The sequence below is a fragment of the Lathamus discolor genome, chromosome 5 (assembly GCF_037157495.1).
Source record: "Lathamus discolor isolate bLatDis1 chromosome 5, bLatDis1.hap1, whole genome shotgun sequence".
NCBI classification, from domain to species: Eukaryota; Metazoa; Chordata; class Aves; order Psittaciformes; family Psittacidae; genus Lathamus; species Lathamus discolor.
The window spans coordinates 71,199-98,744 of NC_088888.1; the positions used below are offsets into that span (position 1 = coordinate 71,199).

Sequence of the window (27,546 nt, forward strand, 5' to 3'; positions counted from 1 at the left end):
AAGATTTCAGCTCCCAGTGAAATGCCCTCTCCAATCACTTCCTTTTTTTCTGATTGCTAGTGCAATGGAAAGAAAAACACTTCTAAGTGTATTTCCTTTCATTGCTGAGGCCTTGTAAGTATGATCAATGCCTTTACAATGAACTAAACAAAAAAACCCTAAAGAGATACCTTAAGTACATATTTCAAGTAGACAACAGAAGGGCTTTACAGTCCTAATTTGGAAGTGATGAGTGTCTCGGACCTCCTCCTTTTTAACTGTGATTCCTTATAAACCCAGTTAAAGAGATGCCCATTTCCTCAGTTCCCCTAGCAAAGGACTGCTTCCAGAGCGTATCCCCTCCTTGATATCAATACAACTCTCCCAGAAGGGCTAGAAAATAGAACTCTTGCCAAATAAATAAATCCAGCCACCGTGGAAGAACTTCATTTTTGCTACTTGGAATCTGCACAGATCACTTTCAGGGAGAGAGAGGGTACAAAGACGACAATCCATTGGGATGTACACACTTGAAAAAAAAGTTAGGGTATTACCAAGCAGCATGGATCCACATAAATCCTGCCTTCCCCAAGACAGATGGGGGAATTAGTACATGAAAACAGTTGCCTTGAACAAACCCGTGAAGTAGCCACCATTACTTCTGTTCAGAAGCCCTTTGATTGTCTTCGTGTGCAAAAAAAAATCCAGTATGTTTTGGGAAATTACTTCAGGTGTTGGTAAGGAAGAGGATTCAGATTATGTCCCATATTCACATAGAAGCCACCAGTTCTAGGTGCTACCAAGTTTAAAACACAGATAGATTTTGACACTAATATCAACCTGCAAAGTTTAGATGGGTCAGTGCAGCGGAGACTAACTTCTAGTACTGTTTTGTGGAATATAAGTCCTTTCGCCCAGATACCAGTTCAATTCCAAGAAGTTTTCTAGTGTTCCAATGCAATAACTAATACCTCATGTCTCTCTCTCCTTGGCTTGTGAGTCTTCTTTCCTCATCCACATCTAATCTAATGTGTCCTTAACTCGACTGCAGATTGAACAGCTCATCATCTTTTAGTCTCTTGGTCATTCAATAGCCTACTGAAAATAGGGTAAGTGTCCACGCAGAAATTTAGTCTCCTGCAAAAAGGGCCAAGAGTCACAAAACTCATATACAAATCCACTTTAATGCAAACCAAATAGTACTGTGTTTCAGTCTAAGGTGCTCCACATCCTCAAACACTCAACATTGAGCTTCCCAGTTTTACCATTCCATTGAGAAATCCACTTTCAGTCTCAGCAACAGGATTAAAAAAGACAGCTCTTTAATGCTTCTCTTTTTTTATTGAATCAATACTGTATTTCAATATCAACTGTTACATCTTTCTGAGCAACAGAAGCATATTCTGCAAATTTGTTTGTCAGTATATAGTACAACCTCAAAACTCTTATCCAAACCCCATGTATTCCAAAATTAGGTTTCCTCCCTCAAACATGCAACATTTGAATAAAAAAGTCCTGACTTACTCCAAAAAATTCCACTGTGCAGTTATATAAACTCAGATCTCTTGACACCCACTCTGGCTTATGAAGACACCGGTTTATATAAAGGACCTTCAAAAGAAAATGAAAAAGGAGTATTATTTTGCTGGGATTTCCAGAGGATTCTAACACTCCCATCACCATAGCAGTACACATACATAAAAACACCATGTCCAATATATCGTACTAGGCAATATAGTATTTCTGAAAGACTGGTCTTTGCAAAAGGCTGTGGCATGTTATCCTGTGACTACATCAGAAACCACCATGCAGCCATTCTATTTCATTTAAGCCTTCAGAATTAGGAAAGTACCAGTGTTGAAATTATATTTATGAAAAAGACCCCCTAGATCTAACGTTAATAAGAAGTGCACATTCTGTAAGGGCAGATCCCATTTCACCATTTCTACTGCTTGGCTGGTCTTCATTTCAGCTTCAATACCCAGTTTTCATAACAACAGCAAGGTCTGGATTGCAGAAATGAAGGCTATATTTGCCCTTAATCAAAACACTGTTTTAAAAGATGTTGTTTTCATATCACCGACACATTTCAAGCAGTCTCAAGTATTTCAAAACTTCGTTTTTCCACCCTAAAGATCCATAACTTCCATCGCTAAACAGGGCCTTTAAAAATAATCTGAAAACAATATGCAAAATATTTCAAGACAGCAGGATAGTGATACAGTTGAAATCAGCAATATGGACATACAAGCATAATCTTTCCATTTTATATATGAGACCTCTTGACACAAAAAGACCGTGCATTTTGCATGGGATTTTAGCCTCACATTTGTAAAAGGAGAGGCAGATTTTCAGATAGATTTCTATTTAGCTAACAGGAAAATTAATCATGTTGCAAATACAGGGCTGATGCTGCCTAGATTCTCTTGCTCACATCCATGGTAAGTACCAACTTCTTGTCCTTGTTTCTGAGGTTTATGTTTATACTCAGCGTCGTTGCTGATGACTGATACATGTTAGCTGGTTTTAAAATAACTACCTTGGGAAGCTTGATAAAAACAGTGCTAGGCTCTGATTTGCTGTGGAGATGCTGTTACAGTTTACACAGGAATGTGTCATCTTTGCTCGCAGCCAGCTTCAACAGACAGAATGGAACTGCATGATACTGTGGTGAGGACTCTCACAACGTCTACAACAATGTAGACCTTTAAGCCCAGACCCAGCAGGAACACGTCTTCAGCTGATCTTCCATTAACACTTCCAGTTGAAATCACAAGTAAATCTTGTATCCATCTCTTGAGAGAATCTTGCAGGAAAGGTCAGACAGAGAGAGAGCAGGTAAAGCCAAAGGTGCGGTACATGGCATACAGTTTCTCTGTGCACTGGGTGCATTTTAGGGAAAGGAAAGTCTCTGTGTAGCTGCATGCGAAACAGTTTAAAGACACAGCAGAAGTTGTTCCAGCAGCCTCCTTGTGCCTTATCCACCCCAAGGGGCAGCTACTGCAACCTTTGAAATGACTCTGCCAGGCACGGATGCAGCATTATTTGCAGTGTATCCAGATGAAGCACCTCAGCTTGAAGCTACAAAGCTACCTTACCTTGGCTACTTGATGCAAAAGAAAATGGCATCAGGCAGGTGGCTGCATAGCGTTGTTACCAAGCTCTCTCCTCAGAGAGAAAAAGAAAAAACGACTTCACATCAGACTATTACAGACGCTAATACCTTTGTCAAAAGCAGAAAAAGAGATTTTACAGAATACTGGCTAGACACCACAGCACACTGACTGAAAGGAATAATTTGAGTACGAGCTTAATAAGGCAGGGTAAAAAATCCACCACCTTACAACTAATGACACTCTGAAAATGAGTCTGCTGTGTGTGATTTCACTGATGCCTGAGGGAGACAAGGATCTTTCGTTTCATGTTTTTCATACTTTCAGTCAAACAGATTGCTGAATAATCATGTTTTCTGTATTTTAATGGGAGAGGAAGCTATTATACAGAAGGTGTTTCCATATGTCGTAGTTGATAAAGGCAATTCTTACTAGTAAGGTTGTCTCCACTCAGTTACTTGATGAAAAGCCCTCCTGTTGTAAGGAAAAAGCAGATCCTGTGGATAGAAGAGATGCCTAGGGCTGCACACTTCAGTGGCTACTGGGAAGAACCATGAGCAGATGAATCCGAGGTCTTCTCCAATTGAGTCCAAATCTGTGACATTCACTAGGGTGCTCAGGGTACTAGGAGCACTCCATGTCATAATTGCTCCTTCATATTCACCCTCTTCTTGCTGCTGAAAGACAGTGGACAAGACCTGGATCCATCACTCCAGAAAATCATCAGCAAGTCCCTTTAGGAGGTCAAGGTGCTTTCTTCTTTGAAGAAGCATCTGGGTCACTGTCTCAAAAGCTCAAAATCCCACAAAGAGTATGGCTTGTTTTAGGCTGAGATCACAGATGCTCTTACGAGTGGAAACCGTAAAATGCATGGCAAGGGGGAGGTGGAAAAATCGGGGGGGAATTACCCCCAGGTCTGAGACACCACTGACATCTTTGTCTTTCTAACCACAGAGCCAAGTGAACATCCACAACTGGATGAAATCCTCACATCCATTCTATCTGTTAGGGCTACCTAGTAAAGAGAGAGAGGGAAAAAAAAAAAAAAGTCTTGAAGCTCATCTCAGCTTACTATGACATGTTCAGTGTTTGACTACCTCTTAAAAGCCATATGGAAACCAAGCCTATTGTAGAACACAACTTGCCTCAGATCATCAACATATCTCAACTAGGCTTACACAGCAGTGCTACACACTGGTTGCCTCTGAATGTCAAAGTAGGGCAGAGATTGTTCACCCGTAAGTACCTGAGTAGAAAAAAGACCTGCCTCTGTTGCCATTCCCACTTTCAGGAGGACTGACAGTTTCCTACAAGCAGTTTCAAAAGGCACATCATCTCTCCATGGTAAGTATCCACCTGCAGCCTTACAATTATGAATTTTAATGCATTATGCACGACATCTTTTACGCAGGCATATCAAAAATGTACAAATTACGTTGTGGAGAGACATTTCTAATAGGCAATACTCTATTTCTTCATGTTTTCCTGGGAATTACGTTCTGCTGGTTTTCACTATTCAGAATAGGCTTCAAGAAATGCAAAAAGATGCAAGAACTAGGTGGATGCTTGCAAATATACAGACAACAGGACCAGTTCCTACACATGCAACTAGTCCAGCTGGATGTTCACTGCCACATGTTATACTTTCCAGGATTTGAACCAAAGCATTTTGAAATCTGGCCACTAATTATGGGCACTTCCTGATCCAATCTAAATTTCGTAACTGCTGAACAACTCCTTGTCCTCGTTTCAGGATCTGGATGCTCAGCAGTTCAGAAAATCAAATCCAAAGTGACTCAAGCCAATACTGAAAAATATGAACACCCAAAGTTTGCAGCTGGTTTTGAAAACACAAACCCCTCAAGGCTAAATGCTGCTTTAAAGACACTGCAATAGTTTCAAAAGCTGCATATTTTTTGTATCAAACCACTAGAAGACATAGACAAATGTGGTGGGTGGACTCTGCATCCATACTCCTTCAGTGTGGTCTGTGCAAACAGCCCCCCTGTGACCAGCCAGTACTGATGACTGGGAATGGAGGGAATAGCAGGACAATCCAGGATAGGCCTGCAGAGTGAAGCAGAAGTAGCCGTTGCAGAGACAAGGGAAAACAAGGGCTGCTGTTGGATCCTGCCCAGAACACAGAACCCCACCACAATCTGTCCATACAGTCCTGAAGATGTGGAAGGTCCTGTTGTATCTGCCTTCACAATTAAACATGATTCTGACATGATTATGGTGCTGATGCTGTTATATCTTCAGTGCATGATGGCTCCTGGCTCTGTTCGTGCCTGCCTATTGTTCATGAGAGTCTTTGTCTTTGCAATAATTGGAGAACAAGGTGTTCTGGAAGCTCTTTTCAGCTGTGACCTGGTGAACCTCTTACGGATTTTTCTGTAAGGAGGAAAGAAGGGAAGGAGGGAAAGAAGAGAGAAACAACAGAAGAGATAAATCTCAGTCTTTAACAGAAGACTGCTCAAGAGCCAATAACAAACATAACAAATACTCTTACCAGAGCAGGAAGGCTAGTTCATGGAAAAGAGACTCGCAGTCAACAAGAGTGAGCCCTGTCCATCAACTGATGGCTCACAGTTGCCTCCAACTAGTAACTGATAATTGATCAGTGAAAGGTGAGTTGGTGCTAGGCAATATTTGGACAATAACATTTAATTACATGAAAGCGTGGGCCAGAATGCTCAAATGCTGAATCCTCACACGCAATATCAATACAGGAATGAAGGGCCACAGAAGAAAGAACCCCATCGGCACTCAAGCGGCTGCCACCTCTGTAAAGAGATGGACTGGGAACAATTGTTATTCACACTCTATCAATTTTGCAGTTTATGCATGACTTGAATCTCTGGGCTTTTTGTGCTAGTGCCTTTCAGGCACAGTAAATTCACTTTCATTTTAGACTTTCAGAGGATAAATGAAACATTAACTACAAGCAGCCATGTTGTTTGTATTGTAATCTTATGCATCCAAGGATAGTTAATCCTGAATTTAAAAGCTTTATGTTCTAACTGCTCTGTTTCTCTACTATTATAAATCAGTAATCACAATCCAGGGGAGGGTATCAGAAAACATTGAAATGACACACAGAGACTGTGTCAAGAACCATCTCCATTGGCAGATTCCTGAACATTAGACGTCACTGGAAAATGGCCTACTTTTTGAATTCACTCAAGTCACGAATCCTGGCTTTCATTTTGGTAGTTTTATAAATTACAGAGATTTTGAGTTTATCGGAAGTGAATTAAGGCAGACTAGGTCCTCTAACATTAAATGAGACCAGGCTTTCTAATTCAAACTTTCCAAGATGAAAACATGACCTGACTTACAAACTACAGGGTGATGATGTGCCTACCTGCATTGCCCTCTCATCTTAATGGGCTGTTAACTCTGAAACTGAAAAATGGTGGCACATGGCATTGAAAACATAGGATGAGCTCAAAATAAATTCTCTTGGATATTAAAATAACATGCATATTATATTTAAAACACCTATTTTGTTACTGGCTGAATATTCCCCACGAATGTAAGCTTCCAGTTAAACAAAAGGGCCACAGCAGAGAACATAAGCAAAGACAAAACAAAAAGTCAAAACCCAGGAGAATAAACTGCCTTAGAGGTAAAAGGGAGCCTAATATTACATGTATTTTGGTTAATAGATTTAAAAGATGCAGAGAAATACTAATTTCAGCTGGCTGAAAGAAGGATGTCATTGGCATCTCATGGCCTGGGATACCAAATGATGATTTAGCATCATTCAGTAAAAAGTAAAAATTAAAGGAATCACCAGAAAGATAAGTTCAAGCTTTCCATACAACTCCACAGAGACCCAAATTTACTGTTTGAGTAGTTACTATACAAGGTTATTTTAAATTAGGAATAAGAAGACATTAAACTGATTGACAAGATATTGCATACCCTCTAGAATGGCAAAATCATAGAAATGGAACCTAAGGCTGGTAAAACGTGTATTTCTAAAATAATGACACAGCTAGGCTTTATACGTTCATAGGAATAGACAGCAGCCATTACCCACACTGATTATTAATGACAATCACTCCAGCAAATATCCTTTTGATATTTTTCATTGCAAAACTCGGTATTTATTTCCAGAACAAATGTGGTCATTGCTCACTTGAGAAGACCGGGCTCTACAGAACTATCAGACAGCTGTTTGCCCTTCTGAATTTTTACTATAGCAGTTTCAGGAACTGCCAAGAGGTTACTACTAATGAAAGCAGTTTGCAGCTGCCCCCAAGTGTAAGAACAGTAAAGTCTTTGTGATTAAAATCCGTGTTTATTTTGTACAGACAGTAAAGCCAAAAGATGTAGTTATTCTCCAGAAATACTGGTTCAAAACTAGCATGAAGAAAGGCAGAATAAAAAAGGGGGAGTCATCACATTATTCCATAAAGCAAACCACAACATGTTAACTCCTCACTTGGTATAACTTAAAGTAGCTCTATATAGACTGTATGAAGAACTAACCTGCTATGCACTCTAAAAAGACAATCCAGCACTTCCATTTAAACAGGATTGTGAAAATGCTTCAGAAATTCACTTTCTGGGATAGAGCCTCTCTGAACTACTGGAAGAATGGAAATTTCCACTGACTTCATTAAATGCAATATTTAAACAACCATTTCACTAAAAGCCAAAACTGTTCTTTTTACTGCAAAAACCATATAGAAGGTGGAGGGAACCGATTCTTTACACTGAAGAACTTAGCAAACAAATACAGTCAAGCTGTATTTAGCTGGGAGGCATCAATCAGGTCTTACAATGCTTCAGAGAGGGGTTTTTTAACACTTGAAATATTGAGGTTGTAATAGTAGCTGATGAAAGGCAGGAAATTCAAAGATAAGGTTGTGGCCCTTTCACTCATAGCATTTCTCCTCCCTCCCCCATGCCACAGTGAATTAAGGGCAGAGTCACCTTTAATATCAAATTTCCTGTCCCTTTTTCGGTTTACACCAGCCATATGTCTTAATTACAGCAAGCCTTTATTCACTGGCAAATAAATGGCTTTAATATCTGTCGCGTTAGCAACATCCTTTGCAGTTAATAGGAAAAAGTAATTGCTATTTCTCCCTGCTTCGTCTTTGACTTTTGTACTAGTGCTGGAAGTCTGATGCTTACAGACTTCACTTGAAATGTGAATGAAAAAGTATTTTAAAGACTTTTTGTTGTATTTCTAGCTCTCCTGAGACCCAAGGTATGAGAATGAATCAAACTTCTAAGAGGTGATTGGTATATAAAGCCCACTGCGCTCATTTTTATGTCAAATGTGATGCGCTGCTGCTAATGTAGGAATAAGACAAATTCTTTATGTCTGAATGATACTTCAAACAGTAACTGTGGATACAGGTATGCAAGGCCCCAAGCACCTATTCAGGGAAATATGGAAATGTACATAAGCACTACACACTATAAAGACCTATCTTTGCAAGTTTCCTACACAGACAGGAACCTGCTGGGTAGAACTAATAGTTAGGTTGTACAGGGCATTTATGCCTTGCTTGAATTTAATTCACCAGCCCTTTCCTAGGATCCAAGTGGCTTCCATGTAGCTAGCTAACCATGTGGTGAAGTTAAGCACAATCCTATCTAATCAGTTATGTCCAGATTTCCCAGGAATAGGATAGCTGGTAACAGTTCCTCATTTGTAAAGCGGGCTCAAAGTTCCCATGCCAAACATTAAAACAACAGTGATTTTTAAGCTTGAATGAAATAAAGAAAGGCGACCTTCAGTTGATGTTAGTCAAGAATGTGTTTTTCAAGCCCTTTCTAATAGGAGTTAAAGGAATTATTTGCTTTAGCTCTCCTGATACCAGGCATATCTGTCTGTTACTGCTTCTATATATAAACTGTTATGCATCAGTCTTGCCTCCTCTGCATTAGACTCAGAGTTGTGATGCCTACAGTGACTTTGGTCTATTCAGCTACACCAAGAGTACTTCAGAAGTAATAGAAAATACATTCAAGTTATGGCAGAAGGTTTTACTGTGAGAAAAATTAAATGCATGCAAAAGCCCGCTGACATTTTAGCAGATACCAAACCTTGTTCTGAAAGAAACAAACATTTCCCCGTCAAGGGGAATCACCCCCAACACACACTCACTTTTTGGGGTGAAGTATTCTAGTACAACTTGCCAATCGTAAATAACACTTAAATGTGCCAAGTGCAGTTTTAGTCACTAAAGCAAGGCAGGATTTTGCATTCTGGCACCAGTTTTATGTGAAACTTGCGATCGGTCTCACCATCAAGACATCCGGAGAGCAAAACTACAACAAAAAGAAAGTCTTCTAGGCACAGATTCATGAAGTTTCTGCAGCTCTAGGGCAATGCAAATTCTGTGCAACATGAATTCTCAGGGCAAGCTCGAGGCCAGTCAGCAAAAAACAACTTATTTAGAAAACAACCACCATTCCCAGGGTGTTTTGAGACCCAATGATCACTCATTTCTCTGTGGGCTTCTTGTATGCAGAGGCACACTGCAACTGTTCAGTGAGTTCAGCTACAGGAGGGGCACTATCTTAGGAGGCTGATGGGATCCTATTCATTTCAGTGGGCTTTTAAAGTGAAAGGCCAAAACGTGCAATGCTGCCTGCTCAGAGAGAACTGAACTGGGCACGGATCCCAAAAACCTGACAGCTTACAGACAGACTGGTTGACTCGCAGCACTTCCTACATTTCTACCTGTGTGGAAAGGAGAAGTGTTTATTTAACTACTTGGTTTGCCTTTTTTTTTTTCTCCCCCTCAGCACTTCGAGGCTAAAGCGCATCCACATCCCATTGAAGTTTCCATCTAACTTCAAAATGACAGAAACTGGGCTAAATAGATCTGAAAGGCAGAAGTGGGTTGACAGTGATACACCTTTTAAAAATAAGCACCTTTGTGAAATATTCACTTCTAATACAAATCAGAAGTGGTTTAATAAGCATTGGGCTACCAGAAAGCCACTGCCATGGGCCGCTTAGCTGCATTATAAAACTCATACAGATGTCAGGCAGAGCAGTACAATCTTTGTAAGCTTAAAGAGGTGCTGCTGTAGACATGCCGACAGATTTTCAATGCTTTAAGAGCTTCTCTTATTTTTCTCCTTCTAGCAAGGGAATATTTTCCTTTGCTGGTGTTTATCTTCCAATTTGGTAGTGATATTTAGGGAGCAAAACTGTTCTCTATGAACAACAATTTGCAGACACACCAGTTACAAATTACTGTGTCAGATCTTCCTAAACAGCTTAATATAGCATTTTCAGGCATTGCACCACCTTGAGGGCATCTCTGATGTTTTGTGTTTCAGAGCAACAGGTTACAGCTACTATGTATATATATAAAGCAATAAATAATGGCTTTTGAGTGTTTTCTTTCCTGAGAGGACAAACCCACATCAAGTGTTTAATGCACAGACTTCAATGACTGTGCCATGTCTGACCTCTTGCATGGCACAAGCCACCTCTCTGCCTCCTTTCTGCCTAGTGCTGACTTAAAATCTGCTTGGAGCAGAAACCATCTCTTTGTGTGCATTTTTAGGAACCCAGAACAACAGGAACCTGACCCATTATTATTTATACCCAGTTTTGCTGCAAACAACTGGCATGGCTTTTAGAAAAAATCACCTTGTTCCACAGGTTTTTCCATGCTCTCATTTCCCCCAAAATGGCACATTTCATTAATATTTTAAGGTGGTTTTGGATGCAAGGAGAGAAGGAATTAAGGAAGCGCAGAATCTCATTCTCAGCACTACTATTCATCTTTCAGTTGAATGCTGAAAAACTTTTAACCCCTAAGAAACATTATAAATAGATGCTGCCGTACAGCAGTCATCACATGATGGCTAAATCTAAATCTTAGCAATCAGCAGCGAAATTATCCTCCTAGCTCCTCTGTCAGCTTGGTATTTACCACCAAGAGACAAAAGTTACATACTGCAGATGGCAGGGACAAAAATGATTGCGTGTCAGTTCTGGTGCAACACGAGCTTGGAGTTGGACTGAGTGATCCTTATGGATCCCTTCCAACTTGAGATATTCTATGATTCTATGACTTGCCCCATGTCTTGAGTGGAGCTGTGTTAACTCGGCACGGATGATATCTCCTCACACCCCACACAGCAGTGACTACGGCAGAGGGAACCACAGAGGCGTGCTCCTCAGGCAGTTTTCCCCTTGAAGAAGGGAGGAAAACCTGTCTTTGGATTTATGGTGTTTCAGCACCGCATCCCGCTACATAATGTGAATTAGAACCAGTAAGGCCTAGCAAAGACAGCTCATTGGAATGGGTAAGAGGTAAATTATTAACATTCCTTAAAAAAAACAATGGCTCAGGCTTCACCAGGCTTGTAACCTGAGCTATGGGAGAGCTGCCCTGCACCTTATCTGAAATTCATTAGCCTCTCCTCAGCTACCAGCCACTTCACAGGCTGCAAGGCATAAAGACCTGCTTCACCTCTCCTCCCCATGAAAGCACACACAGGGTGACTGCAGATTTGTCCATACACAGGCACCCCGGCAAAGCAAGGAGCTTCTACAGCTCACAGAAACCTGAAGAAATCAAACCAACCCCTTTATTGTTTCCAACTGTATCAGCAGATTGTGGGTGAATTCCTGCCCTGCATGACTTTATACTGAACCCACAGGAATTTTCATTACCATCCAGTTCTTCTGCAGAAGGATGGCTACTCTGTATATTGATTAAACATCATCCACTATTAGATGAAAATACTTGCCATGATAATGACTTAAACAAGCATTTCACTGTGTATAGAGACATAGTCATGGACAAGGCTACAAGGACTCAAGATAAAGAAGGCATGCAACAAGAGGACCAGATGTCTTCTTTTAAACCAATGTAGGCCTTCCTGCTGTTGATAAGGCCTGAGAAATAGGTACATGGCTGCAAAAGAAAGCAGCTCAAGGAGCCTCTCAGGGTCATAAATTAGCCCAAACAAGAACATGCGGTTAACTGGAAAACTAAACACATTCCAATGTTCTTAACTAATGGATTGCCAGAAAAGGATAAAATAAGTGGGGTCATTTCTCCCTAAATGACCACCATGACCCCCAGAAACCATTCCTCCAACTCGCAGTACCTGCACTGCATCCTTACCTACCCACATTGCCATGTGCAGTGAGTAACAAGAATTGGGTGGGCATTTCACAGCATTATGATGCATATGTATATAATAAAGGTGTATCAGCTGTGAACTGTCTCTTCTCAGTGTGTGTGACAGGCAGAGGAATCCCCCATGCACCCAGTACTTCAATCAAGTCACGTCGCTATCTAACCAGTCATTCTGGTTGGAGAGTTTATCTCCCAGATTTTGGTGACATCCACATGGCAGCATGTATTTTGTCCCGAGACACGCAAGAAACTGGAAAGCTGGCGAAGACTGGAACACAGTTCTGCTTTCAACCACTTCCCAAAGAGCCTGAGTATTAATTCACAATTCCAGCGGTATGCCAGACTTTAAGATTATAAGAATGCTCAGAATATACATCTTCTGTTTCTGGCCCTGGGCTCCAAGCATTAAGTGCTGCTTCCCCAGCAACATTAAATTCTGTGTTGGAAATGGTCAGAAATGTTGTGTTCACTAAATATACTTATTTCAGTCCGAGATAACAGAAAACTTTCTATTACTTGCTCCGCGGGGGAAGATTTTTGTTGCTGTTGCCAACTTTGACACACCAATCTCAATTATTTCAGTGTTGTGTGTATTAGGAACACTGCTTCAACACAGCTATTTGTACGGCTTTTGATTAGTATTTTCATTTCTTTCTTTACCTTGTTTGACAGAATTTTATCTTGAGTGTAGAATTACTCCAGGATAGAATTTCACCTGAGGATTCTGGCCAGGACGTTGTGCTTACAGTTATTACAGTTTATAGTATTACCCGAGGCTCAAAAAAAAAAGGCAGTATTTTTCCTCTTTATCAATTATGCATATACATTTCCTGGAATAATCTATGCACCAACAGAGCATCTTTGGAGTTGCTTCTTGGCATTCTGGCTACTTGATATTAAGGAAGGGCTGAAAATCAAGATTAATCAGTCTTACCAGAAGGAGTTGGAGAGCAAAAGTGCCCTCACAAAACTGTCCCCTGGGCTCCGCTCCACACCATCATCTCTTGCATAATCAGCACTTACACTACACACAGGAGCTCTGATGCAGATTATGGATCAGAAATCTGCACTCTCCATTCTTATGGCCATCACTTTTCATGTTGGCATCTCATAGGCTTGCTTAATCCCTAGGAGCAGGCATACATCAACACTCTTCAAGTTTACAGACAAAAATGTGGAGCTACTCAGAGGTTAAATTACTTGTCTCACACCAAGTAACAGAATTTTAAAGTGCAGATCTGTGCTTTTTCCACTAGAACAACACTTGTACTGTGTTTTGTCAGGTACATAGAATCATAGAATAGTTAGGGTTGGAAAGGACCCCAAGATCATCTAGTTCCAACCCCCCTGCCATAGGCAGGGACACCTCTGCATCCATAGCACAAGTAAGGAAAGCAGCCAGCCACTCTCCTTAGATGTTTGACAAGAACAGATAGTTATCTCTGTGACTGGCTTTTGTAGTCACAGTCATTAGGCTCCCTGTGGTATTTTACATTTAAAATGCCTATGTAGTTACTTCTGCAAGCTTTACAACACAAACCAACTAACATTTATTTTTCCACAGCCTTACTTAAATTGATGCCAGAGGGTCATCTTTAAAAGATTTTAGTGAGCTAAAAATCCCCAACCAAACAAGAAACCCCAACCGAACCCCAAAATACACCCCCCCCAAACCAGACAATCAAAGGAAAGGAATAAAAATGAATTATTAAATACATTCACTGAAATATAGACTAGTTGAGAATTAAGTCCTCTCTCTGTCATTCAAAATGAAGACTCCAGTCCAGGACAACTTACCAGTGAGAGTCAGTGGGCAGATTTGGGTGAATTTTAAGACTGTGAGGATCACTGACATTACACTTTTGACCATATTCACCACAGTACAGTTTTATCCTCTTTGCTATCTAGTTTCAGCAACAGTGTGCTCACCACAGGATTCATCCAGTGTCTCCATCTACATGTACATTATTGCTGCGTATTTCTCTGCTTTCAGATGAAGTAATTCTTAACCCTGTGTCCAGCTTCTACTAGTTACTATTGCTCACATGGCACAGAAATTGTAAAAAGGGGAAGAGATCTCTCAAGACTGAGACTGTGCAGTGTTTGAGGATTACAGTCATCAACAGCTAAGATTTAATGTGATAAACCTCTATCGTTTAGGCATAGGAATGGTGAAACTAGTGTTACCCTCACCTTTGTATAGGTTACAATCTTGTAATTAATCTTGCCTTTATCTTTTCTATGATACTTAAATATGCAGAAAACTATGTTGGTTTGACAAGTTAGCATTCTTGTTGTTATTCTGTATGTTTCCCAAGGCTACAAAAGAGACAATGGCTTCCCGTACAAAGATGTTACCTCATAGAAAAATTTCTTCTCATTCAAAACCAAATTGGTTTTAACTCCCACAACAGAAGATGATCAAATATTACAAGATGACACATTCCCACTGGGGATGTGGATTTAGGAAAAAGCTGAGCAGCAAGCTTACAAAGAGCTAAGCCCTAAAACCTTTAGTTAAAACATCCTGTAAAGAGGATTGGGTTCAGCTACATCAAATCCTCTACACAAACACAAAAAGACAGCTTCTGATGGAAAACCTTTTGAAATGGACAATCAGACTTCAGGAAATTAAAAATCTGTGAAGAACCGTAAGGGAACAGGTTAAAAGAGCTGCATGACATCCCAATTTAACATCTGACGTGTAAGGTGCATCACTATGTGATGTACTCTGGCTGACAGGCTGCACTCAGTGGGAGTCAGGCATGCACCTAAGAGCTTTGTGAATTGGGTCCGGAATTTCCAACAAAGTGAATGAGGCTTATGGAAAACTTAAGTACTTATATGGGAGCTTCTCTACCAACACCTGTGTTTAAGACAATCCTTAATGCACTTATTATTATTATGCCCAAGTTTCATTTAAGCTGGTTTTGTTTCTTCCCCCCCGAGTCTCCCAAGACAGTAAAATTTTACAAAAGTCTCATTCCAGAAACAGTATTTCCCTTCCCAAATATCTAAATGCTCTGACTACTTCTGCAGCTACTGCCTGAGTGTGAAATGGCTCTGGTCAAAGGAAGTAGAGAAGATTGCAAGTGCTTGAGTAACACCTCTAAATGTGCCACTGCTCTTCAGCTGAGCCATGTGAGTTAGCCACAGCCATGCTCCTACCTAAGCTGCAATTGCGAAATGCACTTTGGTATCTAAGCCACCATCAAGAGGCAGCACATTTGACTTTCTGCTCTCTACAGGGTAGGCTCAGAGAAGATCATTTCACAAGGTGCCGCGGTGTGCCTTTTCAGGCAGCAGTAACTAAGTCATTTGCAACCATCTGCTCTTCGCCTCCGTCTCCCTGTGGCCAACACCGAAGCTGTGCACTGATTAATTTTCAGCTGCTAATCAGTGGAAACACCCTCTGGAACTCACAACAGTCAATGGCCTCTGGGCTCCTGAGGGGGAGATGTCATTACCAGTAAAGGTAAAACGTTTCCTCTGAGAGAAGATCCCCTGTGAGGCTTCTGACCTGCCTCATGTGCAACAGCCCTGAAAAGAGTATCGTACTCTTCATCTCATTCCTCAGGCAATGAACAGAGGGTACATTCACAACTGCCTCCAACTCTTCAACAAAGTATTCAGGCACCTTGTTAATTTTCATCTGAGGAATCAAGCATCTAAATGCTTGGAAATCTGAACTTGAAAGACCTGCCTGAGGTCTCATGGGAAGTCTGTGAGGGACCATGGAACTAAATCGTGTTTTCCCAAGTCCTGTGTAAGCAGTCCAACCACTGCAACATCTCTCCATGTAGCTTTAAATAGGGCGAGTACCTTACTGCAATGTACTGAAACTGTGAGAAGATTAATACATAGCTCCAAGCCAGAATGGTTGTGTTTCATTTGTCCTGAAGACTGAGAAAGCAAAATTGATAATACCATATGCTCTTCAAACCTACCAGCTCTAACTAAAGGCACAACATTGGGCTCCCTTGTGTACATGTTTTCCATGTATACAATGTCTACTATTCCTTCTATAAGTTAAAAATAAATAAATAAATCACATTCTTCAAATGAGTTGATTTTAGCTTCATGGAACGATCCTGCTTTAAAAACCAAACCATTGCATTATCACAGTAGTGTTACTTTGACTTAATGGGTATTGTAAAAGGCGTCAGAGGAAAAACTCATGTAGATAAACGGTGAAAGAAAGTATCTGGAGGCCCATGAAAGGTGCTTAATGAGAAACAAATGGCAAGAGATTATGATCTAGTTTCACCACTGCTGGTTGCAATTCTGTACCACAGTACCTCAGCTATTGCTCAGAGCAGTACCATTTGTAAGGTGTGAACAGTGTGCAGCATTCATACAGGGCATGTAGAGTCCACACTAAATAAGCTCAAAATAACAGCTCACAGAAACTCATGGATATGTAACCACTGTGAACAGTGGTGAGCTACATAGGACAGCTCCTAAAGTATAGGACAGTTCCTCCCGAAATTCCCCCTATGCAACACTGTCCCAGTGACTGGTTATGGTCGTCAGCTCACCTATACTCAGCTGCAGCCAATCAATAAGATATTTGCAACCCTATCAGCAAGGATTAGACATAACTCTAAGGGATACATTCTGTAATCCCTCCTTTTCAAAATGTAGGACAACTATATAATACATCAGAAGTAAAGCAACTGGAAAATGAGATCCTTAGAGACTGATTTTTTTTGGGTTAGAGGGTCATATGTAGTGTACCTCAGGCTTGCAGCTGATGCTGCAGGGATGCAGCCAGGCATCTCTGTGCAGCTGGTTACAGGGTCGGGGTCTAACAGCCATGCAGGCAAGACATGAAAATGCACTGTGCCCTGGATCCAAGTATGGTAAAGTTCAAAACCAGGATCCCAAATAAAATTGCCTCATCTTTATGAAAAGCAGAGGTCATCCCTGCACAGATATATTAAAAATACTTTTTTCTGTGCACTTTTTTTTGCACAAAGAAAGCTGAAAAAGAAAGAATAAAAATCCCTATGAACACCTCTGGGATATGAACTACAGATATGAAGAAGAAAAAAAAGCAGAGAAATTAGCACTGAACTCTTATGCAGACCTGCACCTGAGCACTGCAGACTTAGTTTTCCTTTTTCTCTCAGCAACATGCTACAAGTGATAATTCAAACACTGTGCCTGACCTTGTCTAAGCACTGACTAAGACACATGTGGGAGGCAGAAGGGTCAAGGGCTGGTTGTTCACAACTCCTCATAGAAGTCTGGTTCACCCAAGTTTTCAACTTGCTTTTAAAGGTGCAGGTGAGGGTTTACCCTGACATGGCTCCAACACAGAGTGTCAGTGCTGTGTGCAGCAGCACCAAGGGCTGTCAGCACCAGCATGACTGTCCCCTGCTCTTAAGAGAACCAGACCACTGACAGCAAGGCAAGATGCAGCATTTTGCTGAAGCTGGCTGGCAGCTTCCCATTCTCTTCTTTCTCAACATGCAGCTTCGGGTTTCAAGCTTTTTTTTTGTATGCTATGAGACATGCATAAATAAAAATTATCACAGCAATTTTGATATCCTCATGTAGCACCTGAACAAATCAAGGGAAGATCTTCCTTTCGGAGACAGAACATGAAGTGAAGAATATGAAAATTGCCTATATAATGCTGCCACAGGGATGCCTCTCAAACCATTTTATCAGCAAAAAGGAAGCAATGTCTGCTGGTAACAGCTAAAGATCATGTTCCAATTTTACCAGTTGCTGTTAACTCATTCCCAATGGAGTTGCACTTACCGTGAGAAGGTTTCTAACTGCTTCAGCACTGAAAGGAAACAAGCATTGAGTCATTCATCTGCAGTTCTACATACAAATATGCTTTTTGGCCATGAAGGGAAAGCATATGGAATTTGCTGCTATAACCCATTCAGCCAAACACATCCACACATTTCTTATACTGCAAGTACTGAAAGAAATACTCATTTTCTAGTGTTTTGGCTGTCCCTATACAGGTAAGATCATCAGCATGCACGTGCATTCTGATATGGACAGAGAATGTGGATAGCAACTGCATGCACACTGCATACTGAGAACCGGTAAGAACAGTTTTAATCAACAGATGCATTTCCCTTGACATCCAACAGCCATAGTACTGATCTGGTTCATAGATTATGTCTTAGATAACAAAACAGATATTAAGCTGATATATTACATTTTCATTAAACTTCTGGAGACCATAATATGAACTGTCCATTTTTTCCCATTATTCTCTACCTTGCAGTATGGTGCTTCAGTAGAAGACTTTAATTTTACACAATATAGTAGTTTTCCACATTAATTTCTAACAGGGCCTACAACAGAATCCACATCACGGCTTGTCAACAGAAGGGGAATAAAACCCAGAAAGCTTCTTTACAGCAAAGGTGATTTAGCACTATTTCCTGAATAAAATTATTTTATAGTTATGAGACTTCTGGTTGATCCTCAAGCATGCACTTAATGCCAGGAAATAATATCTAGGTTTATTAAAAACAAATACAGAGACTTCCTTGATGAGCAGTGACAAATGTAAAGCTCTTTATAGCATGACTTTTTCAATGAGTTGTGCAAACAGATTCGCACTGCAGAATAAAGCCATGAGCAAGTTATTTCATGGCGGGGAATGAGAATTCCTTTTTCTTTCGAAAAGGGTAAGAATAAAGAAAACAGAAGAATGTTCAACCCAGTAAAGCTCAACATAAAATTATGATGTGATGTCAAGGTAAGTGTTCTTGAACTGCCGCCTGGGTTTCTGCCTGGGTAATCCCTGCTGTGAGCCTGTGACTGAGCAGATGTGTGGAAATCCCAGGTGAGCTGGACTCACACAGGCATCAGGAAGGTGTTTGAATGGAGACGGCAGCATGCCACTACAGAGCAGAACTGAGGACATCTACAGAGTTACTGGCAAAATTCACTGTGAGCACTGAGCATGCTCACAGCTATTCAGGAAGGGGACCTTGAGACAGACAGAGATATAGATTAATTAAGAAAGTCACACGGGTGATTCACTCATGGCACTAACATGTAGGCAGATGCAAACTTGCTCTGTCCCTTCCCCAGCCTGGCCATGGACTGTACTCATGTACAGCCCAGCTCTGCAGAGACCTTGACATACAACAGGAATTATGCTGGCATTTCTCCCCAGATGTGCAGGTACCAATACCCAACAGGGGAGGAAACTGCACTCAAATAGCTACAGCTTCAAAACCAAGCTGGAATGTATGAGGATGCACATTACAATGGAGATAAAACACAGTCCTGTTCTACTCTGAAGGTAGGCTGAGCTTAGATGTAAACGCCAGTCTTCCTGCTTCAATGATACACACATGCTCACACTACATTATAAGAATACCTGCAGGGACTGTTGAACTACGGCCTGAGTGAAGGACACTGCCCTAAAAATCCCACGGGAACTCCAAGGGTTACCTTGGAAAGCGTACATGACACACACTTTCCACAATGATTTTCACTGCTCTGAATATTTTGCTCCCTCCACATCCATTGCTACAAGGATCTCAAATCCGTGAGCAATTAATTCATAATCAAGGTTGCAGAAATGCAACTGCTGCTTAAGTTTGGATGGGGGAAAGGTAATGCTAATTTCTTTTAAAATATCATCTAAAATAGAGCTATAGGCATAAATATATATATTCACCTCATCTAGGGATGGATAATAACGTTTAGAATGCTCATACGCATCTTTGGCTTGGTTAGCATTGAAATAGGCACTTCATGTAGTTCAGTAGCAAGAATATTACATTTTTTCCCTCAGATAATATCAACCAATTCTTGCAGCATAATTTTTAGCTAAATGTCTGAGAAAATGTACCCTCTACACTCCCTGCTTGATGTTTTTATAGAAATATGCATCTGAAACATTAATTCACTGCAAAACCAAAAATGTCTTAGGCTGGAGAAGGGAAAATTGTTGTGGACTGCTGGAAACAAAACCTTACGCTGAAAAACAGCCACCCTTTTGCAGGCTGTAATTACACCCCCAAATCTTTCCCCTTTTGCGGTTAATTAGCATGTGTCTGTCTTCCATGCATTTTTAGTCAGCAAATACACATGATAAAACAGACTGGACCCTGATGCAGCATGGAACAAGTGCCCTGAAGAGCAAGTTGTTCCCTTGACTCAAATGGGGTGATTATTTCTGAGACAAGTGCTCAGAAGATTTAAACACCCAACACTGCAAGCTGGCAATTGATCTTCTGATTCCTCTTCCTTTCTGTCATCTCGAGGCAGGGCTGGATAAACTGTGTGCTGCCTTCTCACAAACATCTCCTCCCCCAGTATCTCTTCCCATCACAATTATATGGTGCTCAACTCTGTCACGGCCATGCTCAGCTACACAAACTCCTATCACAGGACAGGCTGGCTGCCAGAGACTAGTGCCTGTTCCCTCTTTCTCCTTCTTCCCCAGAAGGGGCATCAGTGCCCTCTTAGCAGCAGAACCAGGGAGTGCTTTCCACTTCGAGCTGTGAAGGCTGCAGGCAAGTGAGAGCCGAGAGGATAATGTGCTACACCGGCTCTTCTAATTAATGTTGGAGTAAGAGAGGAGGGTGTTAAGGAATCAAAGGAAAATGTCAGCAAAGAGAAAGCACACCTGAGGGAAGGGGGAATCAATGGGGATGAGGGAAAAAAAGAAAGGAAAAGAGAAAAAAAAAAGGGAAAGCCCTGTGAGAGAGAAGGAACAGATTTAATGCAAAACTGAGCTTCGAAGGATAAAAAGTTGCTGTCTCCCAGTAGTTACAGGTTTGAAGATTAATGTGAGAGAGGCACTAATACTCCTTATGTGTTTCTGTCACAGAAGGAAGATGCATGCACGTGGACTGAACCTATGGGGTTAGCTCCTGTCAGACTGGAAATGGCCGCATTGGTGGGGGCTCAACCCTCATCAGCCCCGGGCATTCCCTGCTGTGCATCCAGTGATGCTACACAGTGTCTTCAGGCACCTCCTTGTTAGAGGAGAGGAGGTATCACCGAAGTCTGACTGCCCAGTGCTCCTCATGTGATTTTAAATCATTAACGTCAACTTCTAACAATTTGTAGGAGACCAGCAGCCACGGAGCTCTGAGGACTAAGCCCCTTGTTTACCCAGCACTGAGGGTGAGGAGGGGGAAACAGTGCAAGTTCTGCCTTGCTGCTGGGTACGGTGTTTGCAGCCATGGGAGTGGGGAGGAGGATTCTGTAGGGTGGGAACAGGCAGAGGTATCACGGATGAGTGGTTTGCAAAGGCAGGGCTCATCTCACCCTACTACCATCATTTAGAATTTAACGGTCTAGGCCTCTTGTCTGGGCTACCCCTGAGATCAGTGGGGAGAGACAAACACTGTCAGTGTAGGACTCATCTCATCCTTTGACAGGCATTTCTCTATTGTAACTGGGGAAAGAAAGACACTGCAAATTCTAAAGGTTTCCAGTCTCACTTTGAGAGTATAATCACTGGGGATTAGTTTGATACTACTAAACTCTTTGCATCAAATCTGAAAATAGTGAATGCTATCAATCTGGGCTTGATACCAGAAGCCTAAGAGCTCATCATCCTCCTGCCTGAATCCTCTCTGAACTGTCACATCCAAAGAAAAATGAAGTGCCATATTGAACTGATCTTGAAACAGCCACCAAATTGTCACCTACTAGTATTTTAACTTATCTAGCTGAATCTACCACAAACAGGACTAAATAGGCAGCACATTTTCCCTGGTTAGCTCTACATTTGCATCTGTTCTTTCTCTTCCTCCATTTTATTATTTACATTTTTGCTCAACTACCAGCTTTTTCAGGCTTCTGGAATCACAGAAGTGAGGATCAGTCTGATGTCACTTGCTATAATCAACCCCTTACTTAAGCAGGTTTTTAAAGGGTTTTAAATAACAGGACCAGCAACCACAGCTTATGAAAGTAGATTAGAGCTTCTTGTCTTAGTCTGAATTAAAGTGGGGAACGGCCAGCTCTTAGCAGGGGAAGAACAGGACAGAGGAGCCTACAGAAAACTAGTGACTCTTCTGTGATATAAAGCTCTAATCAGCAAAGCAAAAACTCACTAGATTTTACCAATTAATCTAGGTAAATGAATGACTGAAAAAGATGAGCATCTTAGTTGCTTTTAAAGGAAATCATAGGGAAAGGTGCTACCTGCTGTCCATTTCTCTGTTGTGTGCTATGTACTTTTCAAGTTCTGAATATTTTAGAGTATAACCTACATTGTGGATGAATTTACATTTTGCTGAATGATCAGAGGTGCCTTATTCTTCATTGTATATGAATTGCAATTTAATAACAATTAAAAAGTTTTAATCTTTGCCACAGAGAAGCAGCCCTGGCTGACTTAAGTCCTATTAGTGAAATACTGATAATATTAGTATGCATGAGATGCAAAGTTGGGTGTATCTTTTGCCGTAACATTGCTCTTCACTGTAACAAAACCTCAAGCAATAATGTCAAAAGGTGTTATTCGAATAGTGGATCAATAACATGTATGAAGTGAAGCCTCGTTCCCTGCTTAGATTTTATTCTCTTACCTGGTCTCTTCTGTAGCTATAAAGAAACCATCATCTGAAGCATCAAGCCAATTTTGCCTCTGTCTCTTGATCACTGGAATGGTGCTTGTCTTAATGGCACTTGCACTGGCTTGCAAGGCCTTACCATTAGTCATATGAACATGGGGAGCAGCATGCTGAAATCATAGTAAAAGGGAAAGATATTTGCCTGAGAATAAGCATAATTCTGTTAACTAATTCTCTTGTAAAGGGTGCCCTACACACAGCACCCTTCTCAAAAACCAGCTAGTCTTCCTCAACCAGTACCTAAGGGTCAGCTAACATCCTGTGCACATTGACATGCTTTATCCACAGGTCTCAGAGCCCTTTAAAGACTAACTATTGCTAATGCCATTTTGTACAGAGAGAAATCGAGGCATGAATCAATGCCATGAAATAAACAGTTCCTCAACAGAAACCCACTGATTTTAGGAAACAATTCATATTTTCTAAGCAAAAAACCAGCATCCCAAACAATGAGAAATGAGACTTGTTTTGTTCATGAAGTATGGCATTAATCTAATTTTTAAAAAATCCATACTTCTCATTTCATAGGTCCTTACTCCACCTGATTTTCTTTTCAAATACAAGTCACTGAATAAGGCAAGGGGTTTGGTCCTGCTGCTCACCTAAACAGCAGCAGGGTAACAAAGGTTTCTATCACCTTACCGGTGCCATGGTTAAGTTTACCCACCCATCATTATCCATCAGCACCTACTCCTATATGTCTGCATTCATTTTAACACAGATAACATTAAACACAAAGTGATGCATTCATTTTTCCACTAAACCTTTACCTGGAATAACTGCAATGAGAGTAAGTAGTCAGGCCTAATGAGGAAAGCTGCCTTCTGATACATGAAAAGGAGAGAGCAAAAGTAATGTTTTCTGTATCATATATAGATAACATTTTGAAAGAATAGCCCATGACAAATATATTAATCTTGGAAATTCAAAACCTGTTTCCCACATAACTGATTAGCAGCAGGACTGATAACACTGATTGGAACAGATATTTTACAAAGACATTATACAGAGATGGAAGTTGGCTCACTTTCTCTCACAAGGGTTCAACATCACATTTTCTTAGGAAGAGGCGCTATTTTCTTGCTGAAAATACTGGTATGCCACATTAGTGATAGCATTTTGTCATATTCCTGAAGTGCACACAGTGCTGCACATTGCTGGGAATACCCTCTAAAGAGGGGACCAATTCCACAGTCAGCGTGTAAGGAAGGGGCTGGCAGATCCACAAGGACTAGCAGAAAGGAACACAAACCTCACCTCCTAAATGATGCCATAAAACCAGAACAGCCCAAACTAATAATCAAGGGCCTCATTTCTTTTGTATAATTCTTACACTCATATTCAATGCATTATATTCACATTATGCCACAACTTTCAACCCATCCCAATCCACAGTTTTCTTCATCCAGGAGGACAAATTTTATGCCTTTGATTAAAAATTCCAGTGTTCATTATTTTAGTGCAAGTGACTGAACAATCTCCTCTGTGATTCCTTAGATCTGATGTAACAAAATTAGACAAAAACAAGACACAAAATTTAAGCCATATATAACTCTTTCTTTGAGCTAATCTATTTTCCTTTGTCTTAGAGACAAACAAGGTTTATAGGTGAAGTTAGTTGTTGCACACAGGGCTGTAGATCTGTCTTTGCAGCCCCTCTAAATACTTTTTCCACTTCTTCATTCAGTGTCTAGACTGCAGTTTGGTTTTCACACATTGGTTTGTACTGGCTTTGGTGGAAAGGAAAAACTAACGAACATGCTACTAGAAGAAATTCAGTTGTTAGAATAAATTCAGGATCAAATGCAGAGCTTGGATGAAATTAGACATTCATACAGGTATGTCACTGGGGATCTCTTAGTGTACAAAGTGGATAATGCTCAAGGAGTAAAAATTCATGCATGTTGAACACTGCCATACATCAGATTTCACACATTATTTTTATCTGGCACCTGCCAGTGCCATACATTACAGAGGAACATTTAAGGGCTCAAATGGCAATTTTCTGCTGCTTCCCCAGTCAGAAATGGGTTTACGTTATCAAACATAATGGTATACCTTTGCCCAGGCTGCTTCCTAATACACCACTGAATGCTTCCTTCACTCAGGATAACATGCACGAGCAAAAAATATTCAGGAAATGAACAAGGTACAAAAAGTGTATTTTCTATGGCATACACGCTGAAGAACAGTGAAGCCTGGTGGGAAAAGTATGTGCTTTTTCATAAGACTTTTTCCCCTTACAGAGACAGATGTCAATACTAGTCCTGACCTTCTATTTTGTCTACTTTTACTAGACCATAACTCTTTTTCCAGGCAAGAGATAACATTAGAGAAAATGGTGCAAGGGTCACAATATAATCTATTTTGTGTTGCATCATACTGGTTAGAATTTCTTCTTTTCTCTCCCTTCTCCCCTGGTCCTTTCAAGCTATTTGAAGAAATTAATGACATTTCAGTTCAGGACAAGAGCAAACAAGATCAGTGTTCTCCAGTCTGTGCTAGGGACCACATCAGCTTTCATTTCTAGTTAATTACAACAATTTATGCTCTTGAGTAGCAAATCAGTTCATTAGTTCCTCTAAAAAATATATTTATCAATGCGTACAAAAAGGAGGTTTCAATGCCACTGTCATCAATATCAAGGGCAAAATGAACTTTCACACAAAGTACTTGCTAAATGTATTTTTTTCAATAAGGAGGATGATGACGATTTTAGATTTTCTCCTGTCTAGCACACAGTTATGCCACAAAGGTTAGGAAAGCCTCAGGAATACTATCTGTGCTACCACAGAAGGCCTATTCTTAAAAAAACCCTGCGTGCAGAAGGCTCCAATGGATTCATCACAACACTGCAATTAGCAGCTCAATTTTGACTGTTGCCTGTGTACATCACCAATAAGCCAAGCTGTGATTTTGCAGCAAAACCACTGGTATTAAGAGGCCGTATCACCAGTGGCAAATCTCAGAGCAGGATTTGCACCCAAGCAGCAGGAGCTTTACCCAGCTTTTGCCAACTGCATGTTGGACAAATCCTGAGTGCTTCTTTTCTCCCAGGTTTTTCCTCCTCTCAATCCAGGTATGTTCACTGAGATCTCTTGTGCCTTTAAATTGTTCCATGCCCAGAAGACATCATAAGAAAACCTGTCTCTAAGCTTCTCAGCTCGTACTGGCATAGAAGTGGCTGAACAGTTATTCACTGAGAGCCACTGAAGATCCTGAAAAGAAATCCAGCTTTGAAATACAGACATAACACCAACAGCTGTTAAGAGTCTAACAACTAATGGTGAAAGAAAAATCTCATCAGGCTAACGGAGCTCTGGTTCAGGCAGTGTTACATCCAACAGAGAATACAAGTACTTAAGTCAGCACAGAGCTCTCCCCTGGGAAGAGTTTCACCTGCTGAACAGGTCTCCATGCTGCAGACACATCCTCAGCAAGCTCTGAGGCCAAAGGCAATCTTTCCAAGGTCTTCAGCGAGGAGGAGCTCATGGGAAAACCATTTGTTATAGTGTCTTTGCAGCTTCACTGGACCCCTGCTAAAACCTTTCTCTGGGGACAGCCATTCTCAGGGACTTCTCTCACAGGCTGGAATATAGCTCAGCTTTTGAGAGCTGCTTGCAAGTGCTGCTCATCAAAACTCACCTGGCAGGGGCACGGGTTTTCCATACACATTCATTTCCCAGTAGGCAACCTAGATGCCTCCAGTGTTCCATGGATGCAACAGTCCCTTTCATGAAGAAGCTACATGAGAATGTGTTTCTCTGTCAAATTTTCTGGAAGCAGCAGCACAGAGTTACTAATTCCATCAGTTGCTTAACTCTAAATCAGGTCTTTAAATACTAAACATAACGCTTTGCAGTGTCAGGGAAACAGAAATTAGCTGTACAGCATCACCAGACACATGACGTGTGCTGCAGTGGCAGCTACCAGTCCCACAAAGTTTGGATACTATTCCGAAGACACCTACAAAGACACTCCACAAACATCCTGCATTAAAGTGGCAAGTTATTGCATCTTCATTACAGAGGGTAAATCTCCTGTCCTCACTAGCTCCCAGGAAAATCTCGACACGAGGATGTTAAGAAGCATGTTGGAAAGTCAAGGAGAGGAATCTTGTACAAATTCACAAACAGGACTCGGATCGCAAGTCACAGTTGAGGTTCCTGTCTCTATCAACTTGCACTGGCATAGAAGTGCTGAGCATTTATTTATTCACTGAGAGCCACTAAGGATTCTGAAATCCAAATCCAGCTTTGAAATACAGACTTAACACCAACAGGTGTTAACAGTGTTAAAACTAATGCTGAATGCTTATGCTATGGCTGAAAGAAAGTTTAACTGGACTATCACAAATTCCTAAGTGGACCCAAACTTACGATCTCTTTCATTTTTCCCTATCTTTTCAAAAAGGAAGAACATCCCCACTGCCTTAAATTAGCAAACCTAAAATTTTTCTTGCATCTTTAAACAACAAAATCAAACCAAAATCAAAGCAAAAGCAGCTCACTACGTGGAGAGCAAAAAAAATCACTAGAAGAAATCAGGCATTCTCAGATGACTGAACCATATTCATTGGTTGAATACATTTTGCACTGACCTAATTATATTGACTTATGTCAAATCAGGTATTGACTCCGTTTTGCCACACCTGAAGTGTCCTTATTTGCAAAGGCATTAATATTATACCTCTAACAAGCATTAAGGTTTGGGCCAGGTTTAGTAAATTCA

The 27,546-nt window shown here is 40.8% G+C and overlaps 1 protein-coding gene across 1 annotated transcript in view; it reads right to left on the bottom strand.

Moving 5' to 3' along the window:
* Window positions 1–1,144: 1,144 nt before the first annotated feature.
* Window positions 1,145–27,546, bottom strand: part of MTA3 (metastasis associated 1 family member 3) — a 134,262-nt gene continuing 107,860 nt past the window's right edge. Inside the window, exons 18-19 of the mRNA XM_065679279.1 lie at window positions 22,771–22,925; window positions 1,145–5,486 (exon numbers count right to left, since the gene is read on the bottom strand). Coding sequence (XP_065535351.1) covers window positions 5,351–5,486; window positions 22,771–22,925 — 291 coding nt within the window. The 3' untranslated portion in view covers window positions 1,145–5,350. The remainder of the gene's footprint in view (window positions 5,487–22,770; window positions 22,926–27,546) is intronic.